This window comes from Mercenaria mercenaria, chromosome 5, assembly GCF_021730395.1.
Source record: "Mercenaria mercenaria strain notata chromosome 5, MADL_Memer_1, whole genome shotgun sequence".
NCBI lineage: Eukaryota > Metazoa > Mollusca > Bivalvia > Venerida > Veneridae > Mercenaria > Mercenaria mercenaria.
In genome coordinates, this window is record NC_069365.1 from 67648055 (window position 1) to 67666273 (window position 18219).

The following is an 18219-nucleotide window of genomic DNA, read 5'->3' on the forward strand; positions in this document are numbered from 1 at the left end:
ATAATATCTGTTCAAAGATTGAAGTAATCAATGCCAGCTCATGACACTTTTCTGATTTTAAAGCAGACGGTTTCTATGTTATCTGGTGAACACTGACATTCTCAGCGAACTAGTTTTACGACATTTCACTTAACAACTTCCTTTCAAAACTCTGTAACTGATACTTAATATACTATTTAGATACTACCCGGAATATAAACCACTTAAAAACAAAAATAACGTAAGTGAGTACACTGTAAATTCATTTTATTTCGTGGGCAAATAACTTCGTGGTTATATTTCGTTGGTATTTGTTGATTTCAACTTCTGAAGATAAATAAATAAGAACTGTGCGTGTTCGTTGGGATTTAATTTCGTGTATAAATGATTACATGATTTCTATGAAAATCATTTCTCTTGAATATCAATGATTTAATAGTATATGTTTAGAAGTTTAAAGACGTTTTCCGATTTATAAAAAAGCACTGACAAGGTAGGAAAATGGATATAAGGTTCTATTGTACTAATATTATCAGAATTAAAAAAAAACAATTGCTAAATGATAAATTCATTGTACAAATTTAAGGTAATAATATATAGATAGCATCAGTGTGTTGTATGCGAGTTGCTTTTGTCTGCTTTCATACGACTAAAGTTTCCACTTTTTAGTTTTATTAAAGAATATCTAAAGATAACTAAATGGGCATTATAGCTACAACCTTTCAAAACAAAATCTTTGTATAACAACATTTCCCGCCTGCATTATATTCCCGCCATCGACATTTCACCCAAATGTTATGGCACAAAAAGTAACATATTACAGAAATGTAACTACTTTTGAATTAGGATTGTCACATGATATAGAAATTTACACGTTTTCTTTCTAGTCGGTAACTATTTGAACACTGACCAACTTGACTTGACCCGCGCCGATGCTTCTCTCGAAAAGTCATAAGTCTATAGATATTCCGAAACAGGGAATCAATGTAGCGATGGACAATATCGGATGTTAAAAGTGATTATTTACATGTTACTGGAGAAATCAACAATTTTAGAGGGTCTTGTTCCAGCCCATCTTCTATCGGTTGACCAGTAAATGGCCCTCTTAGCATTGTCACTGCTTCAGACAACAAGAATAAAAGCTCTTTAAAATTCAGGTCCAATCTATTTATTCAGCATTTAAATACTGGAGAAGGAAGCCACAGTTTCATAGATACACAAAAGTAAGATATTCCGTCTTTCAGCTTTATTATTCGTCTAGCTTTGATCTGTGTATTATACATGTATTAGTTTTCTTTAACTGATGATTAGTTTATACTTTTTTGAGTTTTATTTCTATATAAGCTCAATGTATAAATAAAAAAGCAAGTGTGCAATTAATTTTTCCATGCACGCAGCATGTGCAAAATATACGAATTACAAAAATAGGGAAACAAACTGTAAACCTGTTTACTACAATTAAAGTAATTGTCAGACCCTGCCTCGGGAATAAATATTTTTTTAAAGCTTTATGTAGCCTTGATTCAGGTTGATTTATTTTTAAGTCCATTGTTTTTAAAGCATTGCATACGTGAATATTCTAAAATGGCGGTTCGGAAAGTGTTAAATACGGTACTTTATGACATTTTAGAACCATCATCACAAACCGTAAAAGTAGAAGGCTTTAAATGTTGCAATTTTAGCACTACAACTATTTACAGTTTCTTTAATAAGATATATCCGATGATTCTTCGGAAGCATAGAATGTTACCAAGCAAAACAAACAGCAGACTCGGTTTGACTGAGTCTGATCAGGAGAGGTAACCGGAAATGCAACAACACTGACGTCCCCTAGCAACGGCTAAAGTGGAATTCTATACCATAGATATTGAATGGACACCGTGGTCCCAAATGACCTGTAATATAACAACACTTAAGCCATAATACAAATGTGTACACATTTTGCACACACGCACGCACGCACGCACGCACGCACACACACACACTTGTATTCAAAAATATCTTCTGTATATCAAAATTGCCATCGCAATTTTCAGTCTCAAGTAAGCTTCACCTTGATAGGGGTCATAAACAGACCAGAAACAATCAAGCTATGAAGTTTTCGGGCAATGAGCAGAATCAATCTCCATTTAGAACTCTTTAGTCTCTTGTGCGAATGAGACCTTGTTTCTAACCTCCTGGTTTCAACAGGAGTCAATATTGACCACAGTCAATTATGTTTTCAAATATGATGGCCACAAGCAGCAATTATAATAAGAGTAATTCAGCTTAATAAGAGTAATTCAGCTATTAAGGTGAGGGCATAAATATGATACTATAACTAACTACAATATTGTACACTTTGTTCAATTTCTTCTGAATTGTTATGTCTTGTCACCAAATTTAGACAATATGCTTTAAAAGCATGTTTGATTTTCACTCAAACACTACGTTTTGTTCAGAGCCACAGTTACTTGATTGTCCATCCTACGTAGTAGCAGAAAGAAACACCTAAAACTTAGTAAGTAGAGTGACGCCTTAGCAACTTTCGTTTTCTGACCCATGGCGTCCGCCTGAAAGATAAAAAAATTATTATATACAAATAGACAACATAAGAGGGCAGTTACGCGCAAAATATGTATCATCTTCTGAAGACCGTTTTTGAAAGTGTCTCGATATAACAACTATTCTGGTCTCTTTTACTCAATGAGTAAAAAGTCAGAAACAAAATTTATGAAAAGATCCCTAGTAATTAGTTTAACAATACACTGACAGTTTCACGGGATTGCTAAGATCGACCTAAAATTTTACATTGTAACAATGCAACAATACTGTTTTATCAAATAACAAGAATCAAAATAAGCAGTCAGAAACTTTGATACATTTTTGACATTTTCGTCTATTCAGGTGTGTTATAAAACATTCAAATTATTATAGTATGTTTTTACTTTTTTTGTCAAAAAATTATTGATTTTCTTCGGATTTAAGTTTCAAGAAAATCATTTTGATGTTTTACATATCTTTACACGCCAAAGATTGTATATGTCCGATATTTTACAAAGCAGTCCAGAAAAAAGTAATAACTATTCGAAATCAGTGACTCGGTTTGATTGCGTCTGTTCATGAGCAGTATTGGAAAATGCAACACTGCCCACGCCCCTCCAGAAGCCGTAAATCTTCTACTTTTACATGACCAAAGTTATAATGTTCAATAATTAACCCTTCACATATACAAAATGAGCAAGGGATTGAAAATAAGCACGCATTTGTCTCATTTTACAACCGGAACAACTCCAACTGCTGATGTGGGTTTTAATTGTAGTTCTTTACATGAAGAAATCTGCTTAAACTATCTTCTATTTTTAGTAACTGCTTGAAATCTGTTTCTTGCACATAATTGTTACCTCTGTGTCTGATTCTATAATTGCATTAACCTTCCTTTTTGTCTTACCTTTTCGTTTCACTGACGATTTGCGTCTCTGTTCTGCCTTTTCAGCATTCACTCTCCACGTTTCAAGGTCATGTTCACTCGTCTTAACTTTCTCACAGAAATCCTTAAATGATTCTATAAACTCATCTACTTTGAAAGACTTTTCATTTTCGCAATAGTAAACTGCAAGCTCGTTGCATAGTTCTTTCACTTGCTCTATTGCTTTTTCTGTATCAGTAATATCGTTTTCTGCTTCCTGAAAAAAAAAACAGATAATTTTAAGTGTTTTAACAATTGTAAAGTGGGGTATATTAGAGTGTAGTTATTGAATGGTATACATTATTAGGAGTGATCATAACATAATGCCATTACAATATTTATCTGTGTTATTTCACAAAGTTCTGTCTATCCGTTGAACAATACTTGGCTTTCTGTTTGGACATTTCTAGAAAATTCCATCTGTAAGAGATTTGTTTTGAGCCCATTACCCAAGATATGAAAACCAAAAGTTATATATATTTTGGCGAAAAATTTGCTATGAAGTTCACTTTCCACCGGTGTTTCTGTTAGCAATAATTAGTTCTAGACCTATTATATGCAAGCGCTTATTTAACTTGAAAAGGAACGTCGGCTTAACTGCTCTATAAATGTTCTTAGTGGGACAAAGTTAAACTGGGGTAGATACAGAGGTACATTGGCGAAAAGGGTGTTGCAAATTTACTACTCTTTTTTAGTAGTTCTTGTATAGGCCATATTAGTTCTTTTTAATGTAAGCCACTTGCTTAGCTTAGAAAGTAGAACATCACGAGGTTGCGACTTCGTTCCTCAGGATCGCTGTATGTTTTCCTTATGAATATGACAGATTACAGGGTCCTCCACATTCGATTCATATGGAGTTGAAAGTTACTTTCATGTTGGGTTTAACGTCACATCGACACATTTATAGGTCATTCTTTTGATGGTAACGGAAGACTTCAGCCACCCAACCGGGCATGATTTCATCACAGACTGGAACAATCGACACTCCGTAATCCACCTTGATGAACCAAATGCTTAACTATTTACCTTTAGCGAGGTTTAAAACCCAAAGGGGGTGGAAGTAAATGATTCGAAGTCAACCATGTTTTTCCATTGTTAGTTTAATTGCGAAGACAAAGTCAAACCTAGTGCAGAATTACATTATGGATTGCATATTCAAAGTTTCTACAACGTTAAGTGAAAAACAAATGAAATAGAAATAAAGCGGTCGCGAAAAATTTTATGCATTGTCACACTTTGTTTGCATTTTAAAGTTATAAACGTAACAAAACAAATCATTGAATTATTCCAGGATTTCGCTACAATAATAAGCGCAATCATTACATATTTCCCCACATAAAATATTAGAGGATATAGTTCACAGCTGTAATGCGATTCCTATCTAATAAGGATATATCAAACTTTGTTGGGTTTCACATAACACCGACACAATTATAGGACATTTGGCTACATTCTAGCTTTTGATAGTGGAGGAGAAGATCCTAGTTGCCCCTCCAGGCATTTAGGCATGGGCTTATGTAGAACCACGGGCCTTCTAGATAGATGAATTTTTCACCCTAAAAAGAACCTATAGCGTTGAGGAGCATGTGATGCGGAGTCAACGATATTAATCGCCAGGCCTTGAAGACCCATACATACCTATAGCGTTGAGGAGCATGTGTTGCGGAGTCAACGATATTAATCGCCAGGCCTTGAAGACCCAAACATACCTTAATAAATCCCGAAAATTGCGTCTTAACTTCCTCATTTGCATCTTCCAACTGCCCCTTCAGGCGATTTACATCGTTGTGTAAGTTTGTAAATTCCCTTATCATTCCATCTAAGCTGAATACACAAGGAAAGTTTGTATTACATTTAGAAAATTATTGCATAGGTAAATTTAATCATCTTAAAAGTCATAATTACCTATTTGTATACTTCTATGCAATACATTGACATTACTACTTTATAATTTTCTTTCGGTTTCCACAAGACAGAAGCTTGACACAGTGGATTAAGTTTCTTTTAGTTAGATATTACGTATTCATGTGTCACTTTACATGCGTACATACATGTCTATATTTGGTATACTTAATTTAAATAACTTTGCATGAAACACCCTCACGTTTTAAAAAAATATATTTTATGTAAAAAGGTCTTGTGCACTTTATAGTTTTTAATGTCATTGCATCATGCTCCATGATATGCATCTTCTAAAGCTTGTCAGAATTAACAAAAAAAAGTGATATTTTTTTACATAGTGTTGTACCTAGACAATCATACAGGTATGTATAGTTTCCATGATGCAATCCTCCTCCGTAAGTTAAGGGAAACCCATATGAGAATAGTAAGATTAGTCTTTGATATTAACGAACTTCAATTTGTAGAATTTCAAGAAACAGACAAAAATATTCAAACCTCGATGTTTTTTGCAGCGGTTCTAGAAGATCCTCGACGAATTTTAGAGAGTCTTTATTTTTCTGCTGAGCCTCTTCTACAAGGAAATGCAGCAAAGTTGTCTTCGCCGTATTTGACTTTGTCATCATAAGGTTATTGAGAGAACCTATACGAAACCCGATAGCTTCTCCAACTCTGCTTCCCTTTAAATTAACAAAACAGCTTAAAAGACATAATGATATTGTGCAGTTTTAGCCCGACATTGCCTGGCTTTAATGTTATTCTGCGATATCTCACCACATTGACAGTTATGCTAGTCAGCTAAAAAAACAAATTGTCGTGAATACCTTTTTAGCGATATATACGTCATCAGGCAAAGTATAGATAATGCATTGAGTAGCAGGCAGTAATAATACACTACCGACGTCAGAAAAGCATACAATCAACATGAAATAAAGTTCTCTTTGTCAGATTAGTGTGAGTCTGCAGCATTTAGCTTTCTTGGTATGAGATGTCTTACTTGCATACAGAGAAGCCCCATTCAATGAAATAAACAAAATATTTCTCACTTCAATATATCCTTCTAACAGGTAATATAATAGGTAAGTTGCTTGTGACATTGTGATATAACAGTTGGAAAGATTTTAAATATTTAAGTACAGTTACCTTGTTTATGAAGTTCCCTACATGAAGCACAAATCTAAGAAACATTTTGAGCGATTCGTTGTCCATGAAGCTTCTGCAAACTGACGTTAAAACTTGGATATTTGGACGTATTGTACTAATCTGAGAGCTGAAATCTGCTATAAGCAACATCATTTCAATTCTTAGCTTGAAGTCTGGTAATTGTATCAGCTGGTAATAGAATTTTTCAGCTTGTCCAAGCCTGTCGAGTTCGCCTTCGTACCCTTGAATCATCTCAATCTAGTGAGAAAAGAAATGTCAATCTAAATCAAGCTCAATTTAAAATATTACAAGAGATAAATTTTTTTTTCGCATATTCATGGCGTTCGTTGAAATCCAATTTTTCTTGTATTTTGATTCTCTCAAATTTTTTCAGATTGATCAAATTAGTAATAAAAAGAGCATTGAAACTAGAGGGTAAACGAAATCATTTACACGAGAATTTTAATGTTCTTTCTGTTTGTATCATAGCCATCCATATATGGTAGTTCAGTGGGCGTTCCACAATGCCATATACAGCAGTTCAGTGAGTACTTAAAATACTTCCTTTACAAATGTGTAAAGCTAAGGTAAAATAAACAATGCGAGAGCAGAAAATCAATAAAATACACCTCGCTGTCTGCTGTTCCAGACAGCTGGCATACTTTCCTATCCAACAGTGCGGTAACTAACGTGCGGGTATTTAATACCTGCACACTTTTAGTTACCGCACCCTGCACTCAGTGTATACGATTTACCTGCACCAAAGTTGTTAAGAAAACACTCCCAAATTATATGGTAAGGAAAAGCTAAGGTACAAACATCATTTCAGGCACGGGAAGACATATGTGGAAAATCATCCCACACATCCTCTTTTCCCATCTTTCTTTATCCTAACAGTGGTGTTTTGTTGAATAAAACCTTTGTTGTTTTTTTTAAATGTGAAGGAATTATATTACGATGGCGTAGCCCAAGCGATATCATGAAATGTATTTGGAAAACAAAGGGAAACACTTGAGACATATAATTTTAATCCTAACATGGAATTAAGGATTATTATCTACATCCATAACGACATCAACCAAATATTTTGTGGGGGTTCTTTTCCAGCAAGCCGCTGTTACGTTTGGTGCTATGACGTAATAATGGTGACGTACAAACAGATTTTGTTGCGAAATAACACACTGTTTGTTTCTTTAAGAGGAAAATAAATCTAGCCGTGTTAGAATTAAGAAATAATATATCCCGAACTGTGATTTGATGTTGAAACAAATGATTATTGGTTCAGTTTGGAAGGAATTATACAAGGGGATGTAATAATACCCGTTATTATTATTATTATCATTATTATTATTATTATTATACCAGATTTGTTGAGCGCTCTTTTCATATGGAATATACGTTCAAAGGCGCTTTACAATTAAAAATGTGACATATCGCAGATATGTAGGCAAATAACAAAACATGACATATGCAATCACAATACTGAAACTGAACAATTTGATTAAGCGCCTTTTTTATAAATGATATATTCAATGGCGTTGTACATTATAATAAAAAAATAATAGTTATTACAACAATATCATCAATGAACAATGATAATATTTGCAGCCTTATTGTAACAAACAGCCATGACCGCACCCTTCCCCTTGAGGTCGATTTACCCCTATTGCCAATACCAGTGCTTTAAACACCTGGTACGCCCAGACGGGCTTCATACAGAGGTTCACCCGCACCCCCCCCCCCCCCCCCCCCGTTAATGGTGCCATCATACACTGTATTAGGTAGAAATACCACACACTTCAACTGAAACTCAAGTCTTACAAAAAAACACACACATAGAACGTCATAACCCTTAAAATGTGACACGATGAAATAAAAGATGAATTGCCAATTTATATAATTGCATGATGAATTGTACAGTTAAGAGATCTTCGTCAGTAACGAATGACTTGCCGTAGTTCTGTATCACAAAAATAACAATGGCATATTCATTATGGGTAGAAAAATCACAGTTGGTATCTATGTGTTGTAGAAAATTTTGAAAAGGTGTGTTTTGAGAGCTCTTTTGAATGAATTAAGTGATGAATCGTTTGTGAGATTGTCAGGGAGAGAGTTCCATAGTTTTGCGGCGGCAACTCTGAAACTTCTTTCCCCGTAGGTAACCAGTCGACGTTTTTGTGGCATAAGGGTTGTTGCTGCACTTGCTGACATCAGATTTCTAGTTGACACGTACACCTCCAGTAAGTCTCTCATATACACCGACCGGCGACTGTCCATGCAAGGCCTTGAATGTTTGAATGAGAATTTTGTATTTGATTCTATCTTATATCTGAAGCCAATGAAGATCTTTAAGGATTGGTGTTATATGTTCAAAACGGGTTGTTTTCGTATTTATACGTGCAACTGTGTTTTGGACATTTTGCAGTTTGCTCGTTGTTGATTCTGGGTTTACGTGGCTTCAGTTGTCGAATGTGGTCTAATATGACTAATGTGTCGTATTTGGCCGTAGCATGTTCGAGTCACAGAATTAACATGATGGTCCATGTGCATGTTCGAATCAAGCGTATCACCAAGGTTTCGAACAGTTTTTGATGGTCTTATGCCCAATTCGCCCAACTTTCAGTTCTAGATTTTCAACATGTTTGGAGTGTTTTTGACTCGAAAAAAGAATTACTTCAGTTTTGTCAGCATTCAATTTTAACATATATGAATTCGTCCATGAGATGATTTCTTTTAGGCATGATTTTATTTGGTTGGTCATTCAGATTTCCTATCTGAATGACCAACAATAATTCTATGCAAGAGCAAATCACTGTTTGAGATCAATTATATAGATTCTAACATGATATCAAGGACTATTATTTACACCTTTGAAGATACTTACCAACTACTTGCCTGTTTTATTTCTTTTATTTCATTCCTCTTTCAACTCGCCTCTATGAGGTTTGCTAATTCCGACGAATTAATATTGATCTTATTCAACAACAAATTACTGTATGGTAATTCCTAATTAAATAAAATATCTTTTTGATGAAATATCAAAGAAAATATTGGCCTTAAAATTCCAAAGAAAAGCATATTTTTTCACGAAGACGCTTTCATAAATAAGTTCCCCGGAAACCTAAACCATTGAGAAACAAAATATGTATAACAAAACTCCTTATCATAAATATATCATTACAGAATTGTTTTACAACAAATTATAGAAACGTATTAAATATACAAAAATGTACCTCCTCTTGTTGTGGTAGAAGCTTCATCAGCCCCTTTAGTTTCTCTACACCAAATTCTTTCAAATCACCTTCTTTTATTTTCTTTATTATTGCATCGTTTGGTTTTCTGAATTGTTTTAGGAATATGTCCAAATTCATGCTCTTCTTCTGGTCCAGCAGTGTCACCTGGAGACGCAAATGATAACAGATCATAGCCCAATTTCACTCTAAAGAATAAAATTTTCTCAGAATTTATATCAAGTTTTTCATCAAAATTTAAAAACAATGTTATTTCTGATAGAAATTGTAGATTGACATTTCATTGACAGGCAGATCTAAAACATTGATTAACATAAATTATGCAAAATTCTCACTAAAGTACATCTCCAGTTAAGCTACGCTTAGGATTTGAAGACGTGCTATTGATAGCCTCGTTCTGACTACCCTTCCGCTAGCCAATCAGAGCGTTACTTACAACATTTTGTATGTGAAGTAGAAGTTTAGAAAATCTATATTTAGCCTGGGTTTTTCATATTTACAATTCTTATGACGACCTCATCGCGACAACGCCCTCGTGTTAAATCACATGTCAAGGTACAGACTTGATCACGTAAGGTGTCAGAAAGCCGGTTACCTCAGTCGGTAGGGCACTCGCCCTGTAAGCGAGGGTCCCGGGTTCGAGACCTGTGTTGACAACAAATTTTTATCTCACTCTTTAACATTCGAAACTATTTTGGCTGGTTCAGACAAATGCTTCTTGAAACGAGTCGTCTGACTGTTTCAAATAAAAATAGATTTATAAAAATAGCAATTTCTGAAATCCAAATATACAGAACGATAAATGCGAATGGGTCTTTTTCAGATCTTTATTTAGAAGATCAAGTACTTAACTCATATTGAAATCATATCTTAGTAGAAAAACGTTACCTTCACATTGGGCGAAGTGTTTCTATTTTTAGATGTTTTGTCCTCTTCAGACAACGCTGTAATTGGAGCAGCTACTCCTTTCTGAGAGAACATCTCTTCTACCTTTTTGTAATCTAGGTCAATAGAGTCTTTCATGTTCAAAACCTCATTCCAAATGCTTTCTTCTGAAATGTTATATACGTTCTATTAGCAATCCTGTTGTAATCAAATGTCCAGTTGGTTATTTAGGCTAGGAAATGGAGAGATCAATATCAATGCACCTTTACTGATCCTACGTGTCCTGTAATATAAAATCTGGTCTGTTGTGACATTTTGATACAAGCAAAACTGTATTATCGTCACTATGAAATATCCTAATTGTTTTTGTAATACAGAAAGTTATGATACTGTATTTAAAATCTTTTTCATTTTCCACTCAATTGTGTACTTACAAGGGAAGTAAACTAATAGATATGTATGTTTGTAAGTACTTGCCTATGGCAAGAGTTGTCATTCTTTGCGGATCACAGCTATATGATATATATCAAAACTTCAGTTATTGATATAAACCAAACTTTTATAAATTTGACATTTCTAAAATCATTTCTTGGTTATTTGAAGTACTTGGAAATCAATTCCTAGACTTTATCTTTAAAAAGCTAAGGTCTGTCTCTAGTTAGCCTAGTTAAATATATAAAATACAAGCTTTTGAATTCAGTTTTAACATAAGATTATTTTCATACTGCAAAATTGTATTTTTTATCTGTTTGTGATAGTTCAAATATATTAAAGCAGAAACACATTCATACCGAAGCTTTATTGTAATAGGTATTTGATTTTTCCCGTGGCTACAAGGTACTTACTCACCAGAAAGAGATAAAATCTCATTTAAACAAGATAGTTTTCACGCAGCGATGAGATACTATGTCGTTCCCATGAGATATCTCCTTTCCACGTGTTAGTATCTCGTGGCCACAAGATAATACCTTGTTCCTATAAGTTAGTTATCTCTTGGCCATGATATAATATCTCGTTCCCATGAAAATTATCTTCTTCCTTGAGTTTGTACCTCTTTGTCACAAGATAAAAAACGCACGCATGTTATTCGAGACACTTAGACCCGATGACCACGAGAAGAAAACATATGCATTTTGTCACTTCGGAGCTTCCATATATTCATGAATATTTGGCTATCTGAATTAACTCATTTCAGGGCCAATTTCATTTACAAAAGAAGGTATTCATTACATCATTTTATGTACAAAAATGTTCAAATAAACTAAAAATTACTTTTAAATGCATATGCAGGGATTTTGTTCCACGTCAGAGTTCTCATATTCTTATTAGGTGTTGGTGTGTCGATCGGTTTTGGTGCTGGTTCAGAATTCTGTGGAACAGATATTCCAGATGAAGGAGCACTAGGAAGAAGAGGTGTTCCTGGTCGTGTAGGGACTCCAGATGGTGCTGGTAATGGACCACCAGGTGGTGGGGGTGCAGGTGGTGCTCCTGGCGTTGGAGGGCCTCCGGGTGGTGGTGGCGGCGGCGGTGGTGCTCCAGGTGGTAGCGGAACTACGGGTAGTATTGGCGACAGTAGCGGTGGTGGTGGCGATGGTGGGACGCCGGGAATAGATGATGGGGATAAAGGTTTAGGAATATGTGATATTTCAGCCACAGAACCTGTGGTCTGAGGCAGTGGTTGGGGTGGTGTAGTTAGTGAGGGTTTATTTGGATTGGATGCATCCGAATCTAAAGGTGCAGGCGACTTTAAAGTAGGTAATGGTGCTGATTCTGGTGTTGATTCTGTGAGAGCCTTTCTGTTTTCATCTGTAAATTCTGTCTGGATTGCTACGTCTTTCGTAATCGTTTCTTGCTCTTCGTCTCTTGGTATAAGCTTTTCTCCATCACTGCAGGTATCATTTCCAGGTTCTTGTTGTGTCAATTTTTCTGACAGCGTCAACAGGTTTTCCCTGAAATGAAAAAAATAAACATATGAAAATTGCACTTTATCAGGTATGTAAGAAGTAAGAAGTCATTCAATATTTTGTGTTGTTTGGCTAAATAAATGCACAACTGAACTTTGAGGTTTTAGGGGTATTTTGGAGTGTTTTTTTTTTCCAATAGTCAAATGTTTTTGTTCTGTTTAATTATATTGTGTGGTCCTGTATGTTGCTTCTGAAGAGCGTACTTAAAATAATCTTGTACTAAAAGTTCTTTTACTAAGGTTAATAATGAAATTATGTATACTAGTACATACATACGTGTATATTTAGTTTAAGAGCAATTACGGTATTTTATAACAACATTTTCTGTGTTTTGGTTTTTTTTCACGTACCTTTGTGTAGTTTGTGAATCATTCTTGAGTAAGGATTGTAGAAATTTAAACAACGGAGTGTTCACTGGTGTCCCCTTTACCTGTTTATACAAACAAGAATATATTGTGCACGTCATACTGTAGCCAAAGAAAAACTCGGGAAATCTCAAACCTACACGAACAGTGAAGGCAAATACCAAAGCAAAAACAAATTCAATACAGGATTTAAGTATTATGATTGGTTATATCACATAGGCTAATGTGGACTTGAATAATAAATGAATTATTAATCAAGTTATTTCATATTGGCATTTTCATATGTCCTTTAGATAAGGCATTCCTCGGTTAAATAACAAAGTCAATATGAAATAAAAGAGATCCAATGCCCATTTAAATATTTACTTCATTTGTAGAAAACCTTTGTCTACGGTGGCATATTTCTGCGTGTGCGTGTGTGTGTGTTTCTGAGAAAAAATCCACAATAAATAATATTTTGTGAAAATATTTTAGCACATAATTTTGTGTTATGCTCAAAACTGCCACGAGATGCTTGATACCTATCACAGTAATATCCTGAACTTGCCAGAAAAGTTATTCAATATCGCAATAATTTATTTTTTTCTAGATATTTTTATAGTGTTTTAAAAAAAAAATATGTGCTCAAAATTTCGTTACTGCAAAGTCACAGCTGCTAGAGAGCTCTAAATAAAACATGATGATATCAGTTAGTAATTGGCCCCAGACAACAATATCTACTGCAAGACGGTGGCAAGTTTAGTGCAAAATTACAGGGGTTCAGCAGTGTTCCATCAATTAAGTAGAGTGCTATTTATAGATATAAAACTGGCAAGCTCTGGTCATAAAATGCAAAAACATATCGAGAAAATATGGTCAAATATATTTCAAGGAAACTTTTCAGAAAAGTTCGAAATTTCTGTTTTAGCTAATAAATGGCAGTTGTGGGCACTTACGCTAAAAGTATCGAGATAATAATGTAAATCTCGCAATAATATTTTCAGAACACTTTCGACTATTGATATAATCTTTTCAGAAAACTTCGCTTTATCATGATAATTCTTTTAATTATCGCGATAGCTATCTAGCTATCTCGTGGCAGAAATATGCCACCATACTACCATCAAATGTACTTTACTATACACAATGTATTAATTAATCGCGTATATTAAGTTTGCAGTAACAATGTAATATTAAACAAATAATCAAGGCCTTCTAGTGGTTTATCGTCTGATTTACCACGGTTCAGAGTTCAGATGCGTAGGAATTGAACGATGAACCGTGGCAAATTAGATGATAAATCACAAGAAGGACTTCAACCGTTGTTTATCGCAGAATATATAAAGCTTGATTTTCTTCTTTGTTTAACTGGAAATCAAATCGAACCATGTTAGAATTAAAAATAAACTTCTTAGTGGAAAGAAACATTTGTATTGCGTTCATCTATATAATTGTATGTACAAAATGTTATAATTCTAAAGCTAATGTATACTACTTTTGTTATCATAAAATTGTTCATTTTATGTTTGCACAAACTATTTGTTTGTCTTGATGATATTTTCAAATAAAGTATGAACCAATTATAACTTTAATTACCTTATAAAATTGTATTATGCCGTATTGCAAGTATATTATGTATTTAGTTAGAAACATTATTGTACATTTCTATGTATCAGTTTTAGTAAAACATGAAGACTAAATGATATATTTACAAGGCGGGGGAGGGTGGTCAAAAAACCTTAACTAATGCTCTTAAAATGTCTTTCTGTACCTATTTTGCTGAAATTTTAAAATAAACAATTTTAACTGAATAAAATGAGTGTTGGCCATTAAATTACGACTTTCAGAAGACATAGCTGCAATATTTACATTGTGTATAATTCTGTGACAATGTAACTACCGCTAACCCAGTCAAACATCCATATGGCTTCGAAATCGCACAGTCCGTCTGTGTATGCGTGTATATTGTGTGTGCGTGCATGTGTGTGTCTGTATAAATTCTTGTCTGGGCTGTAATTCTGCTATTCATAAAGGGATTTTGAAATATATTTACATTACTCTTCGCCATAATGAGACGAAGTGTCTTGCGCAAGATGCAGACCCCTAGCTAAATGTCAAAGTCACACTTACGAGTCATACGTTTACATAGTCTGTTTCGTGTCCGGTCCATAACTCTGTCATCCATGGAAGGATTTTAAAATGACTTAAATGTTTACCATAATGAGACAATGTGTCATGCGCAAGATCCAGATACACTAGCTCTAAGGTCTATGTTAAATATTAACATGGTCTGTTTTCTTGTCCGGTCCATAACTGTGCCATCAATGAAGGATTTTAGAATTACGTAGCATAAAGGTTTCCTATAATAGATAACCTGTCATGCACTAGCTCCAAGGTCAAGGTCACATATAGAAGTCAAAGGTTAACATGGTCTGTTTCTTGTCTGGTCCAAACCTCTGTCATATATCAAGGGGTTTTAAAATTACTTCGCACAAATATTAACCATATTGAGATGGCGTGTAGCGCTTATGACCCGGGTCTCTCAGGTCGAGGTCATTCACAAAATGATTCATCCCTAAACAATTTTCTGGTGTATTTTGCGCGGACAACTGTAGCCTTCTTGTGCACGCTTCGGAGGCATTTGTCGTTAATAGTGACAGCTCTTGTTCTATACTTAATGCTAATCTACAAGTCCATCAAACAATGAAACTACGTAGCAATTTGTCTCATAACTGTTTTTAACCTCTGTCGGTTAAATCAGTCTGAAACGTAAACATTGGGTTTGCAAAACTTTAGCGACTGTTTTACTACATTATATTAAACTGGCAAATATTTTACATAGTTTATCGATCCTTAAACGTCTAGTGTCAAATAGCAGGAAGCAGTGAAAAAACCTTTTTTACAAGTGAATGATAACAGACCTGGTCCAAGGTAAGTACATCGATCTGAATACCGGTTTAAGCTCAGTGGTATTTTGCAACTGAAAGTTCCAAGGCGGTGCTCCACTGTGTTCTTTCATTTGTTTGTTTTGTCCTAGTTTACTTGCTTTATGTGCCTATGTATGTTGGTCGCGTCCGCGTCCGCGTCCGCGTGCTGGGTTAACGTTTGGGAAGGTTGTGTTTTAGGAATGTGGCTATCCCTGTTGGGTGTTCATCCTTGTTTTAAAGTTAATATTTTTATCGTTGAGAAATATTTAATTGAGTTATTTTGTTACCTTAAAGCCACCAAAAATGTCCCAAATAAGATTTCTATTTCATCCAAAATAGGCTTATTTTGTCAAGTACATGTACCGATAGTCATAGCAGTCACAGCACGTACGTGTAATGAATTATATACTGTTAAATTCATTGGTCAGCAAAAAGAAACTTCAGTAAAAATATTCTAGTAATAGTTTGAGAGTAAATACTTGGGAATCGACAATGTCTTTTGATCTAAATTCATTTCTGTATTAAATATAACTACTACATGATGTTCTAAAACTACATTTACACACGGCAATTGGGACTTTAAAATATCCCTGTTACGAAAGTAAAACCGAATAGCGTCTCATCAATGAAAAATATTTCACACAAGATAAACTCCGAAATATTTTACATCCAAAATTAGAACATTTTATATCCAAACTTTGGCATAAAACCATATTTGACTGTATAAGATACTGAAAAACTAGCTCAAAAGGTAAGAATCATTTTCATCAAACATTTCGAAACCTGGTTACCCATTCCATGCGCAAAATCCATTTTATGATCAAAAGTTAAATATCCATGGAAAACTATTTATCTAAATTATTTATCTTGTAGATCAGAACAAAATTTACCTACTATGATCTCACCCATCAAGACTCTTTGTCTATATTCGGACTGAATGATTTATCGCTTTTACTCATGTAACACAATATCTTAAGAAATTTATGTTTCTTTCACAGAATTAATATATGCATTTCAGTCTCATTCTGATTGAGGCGACATAGAGATGCACGACAAGTTATGAGACATATCGTTATGTAATTAAATTTAGTTAAATTTTCAGGCGGACCTGTGTGTACCTTGTTATAAACAGCTGAGAACACCGATTGTGGATCATCTACATCTACATCCTTAGTATCCATAAGTGCATCCTCATCTGCATGGTCACCTTCTTGAAAGACATCGCACTGAACCCTAAGTTCATCATCATCTTCGCTTATCATGTTTCTGATTGTTACAAGAATGTTCAAAAAATATATGTAATAAATTCTGTAAAAATTTTCAAAATCCAGTTCACAACCACAAAGTTATATGTATATCTTTTAAGTGTGAAGTTGTTTTGATTCGGTATTTTCTATGTATAGAAAATTTGTTCCTGGTAGCATGTCGCAACCACGATGATTATCTATAAGGTAAATTAAAAGCGACTTCATTCAATATATCAACATATCAGATATCACTATCGACATAAAACTACTTGAATACGTCAACGCTTTAGTTTGAATACTATTTTGTTTCATATTGCAACCTAGTTAAATGCATTTGTGCAGTCAACAAGTAAAATCTGTCAATTATTTTAGAAGGAAATAATGACAGGAAAGAAAACCTGAAGTCGGCTGTAGGATTTTGATTTTCTCACATTGACCAACACACTCCTGTGGTCTTGCCTACAAGTAGCGGGCCTTATTCTCAAGTCAATATATTTTATCTAAATTGGAAATACTTATTATGTTCGAAGTTATAATTCCGCTAAATTCGTGAAGCAGACGCATGAGGGTTTTTGAATTTGAATGTCATCCAAATTACATTTTTGATTTAGTGATTTAGTGCAGTTACAGAGATGGTTATTTTATTATCTGCTGCTGAATCGGGGTTCATTGTAATTATACACAAAAATTAGCATATTTGCAGGATATCCGCCATTTTAAAAACTGTTTCTTTGAATATTTCTTTATAACAAAAGCTTTACCTAAAAAAAATGTCAAATTATTAAAATATGGCTAATTATGTACCATTTTATCAAAGAGATTAAACTTGTTGTGAAAAAATGCACCCTTATTTTTAATAGGCATTTGCCTAAAATTCATTTAAGATTTACAATAGGGTAAGGGTAATTTCAAAAATACATTTGTATATTAAAGAAGAACAGGTCTGGATCTGATATATTTCTTACTGTAATATATAATGATAAGCTACAATAGAAATAAAAGTTTTCAACATAGGACTTTAAATTACCTATGAAATATGTATTGAAACAAAATAAAACAAAAAGAACAATCAAAATTCATTAGGTTTTAAAGGGGGTTTTTCTAAAAGAATCCTCTAGATGCAAGGTGAGCC

At 34.2% G+C, this 18219-nt stretch overlaps 1 protein-coding gene across 1 annotated transcript; it reads right to left on the reverse strand.

Annotated features, from left to right (window-relative positions):
• Positions 1 to 732: 732 nt before the first annotated feature.
• LOC123557499 (inverted formin-2-like) lies at positions 733 to 17263 on the reverse strand. Its single transcript, XM_045348983.2, has 10 exons — positions 16959 to 17263; positions 12920 to 12999; positions 11878 to 12554; positions 10609 to 10772; positions 9703 to 9867; positions 6470 to 6727; positions 5825 to 6006; positions 5137 to 5251; positions 3410 to 3644; positions 733 to 2531 (listed from the first exon to the last, which is right to left on the reverse strand). The coding sequence occupies exons 1-10, from the start codon at positions 17100 to 17102 to the stop codon at positions 2497 to 2499; spliced, it is 2055 nt and encodes a 684-aa protein (XP_045204918.2). The 5' UTR covers positions 17103 to 17263; the 3' UTR covers positions 733 to 2496.
• Between the last annotated feature and the right edge of the window lie 956 nt (positions 17264 to 18219).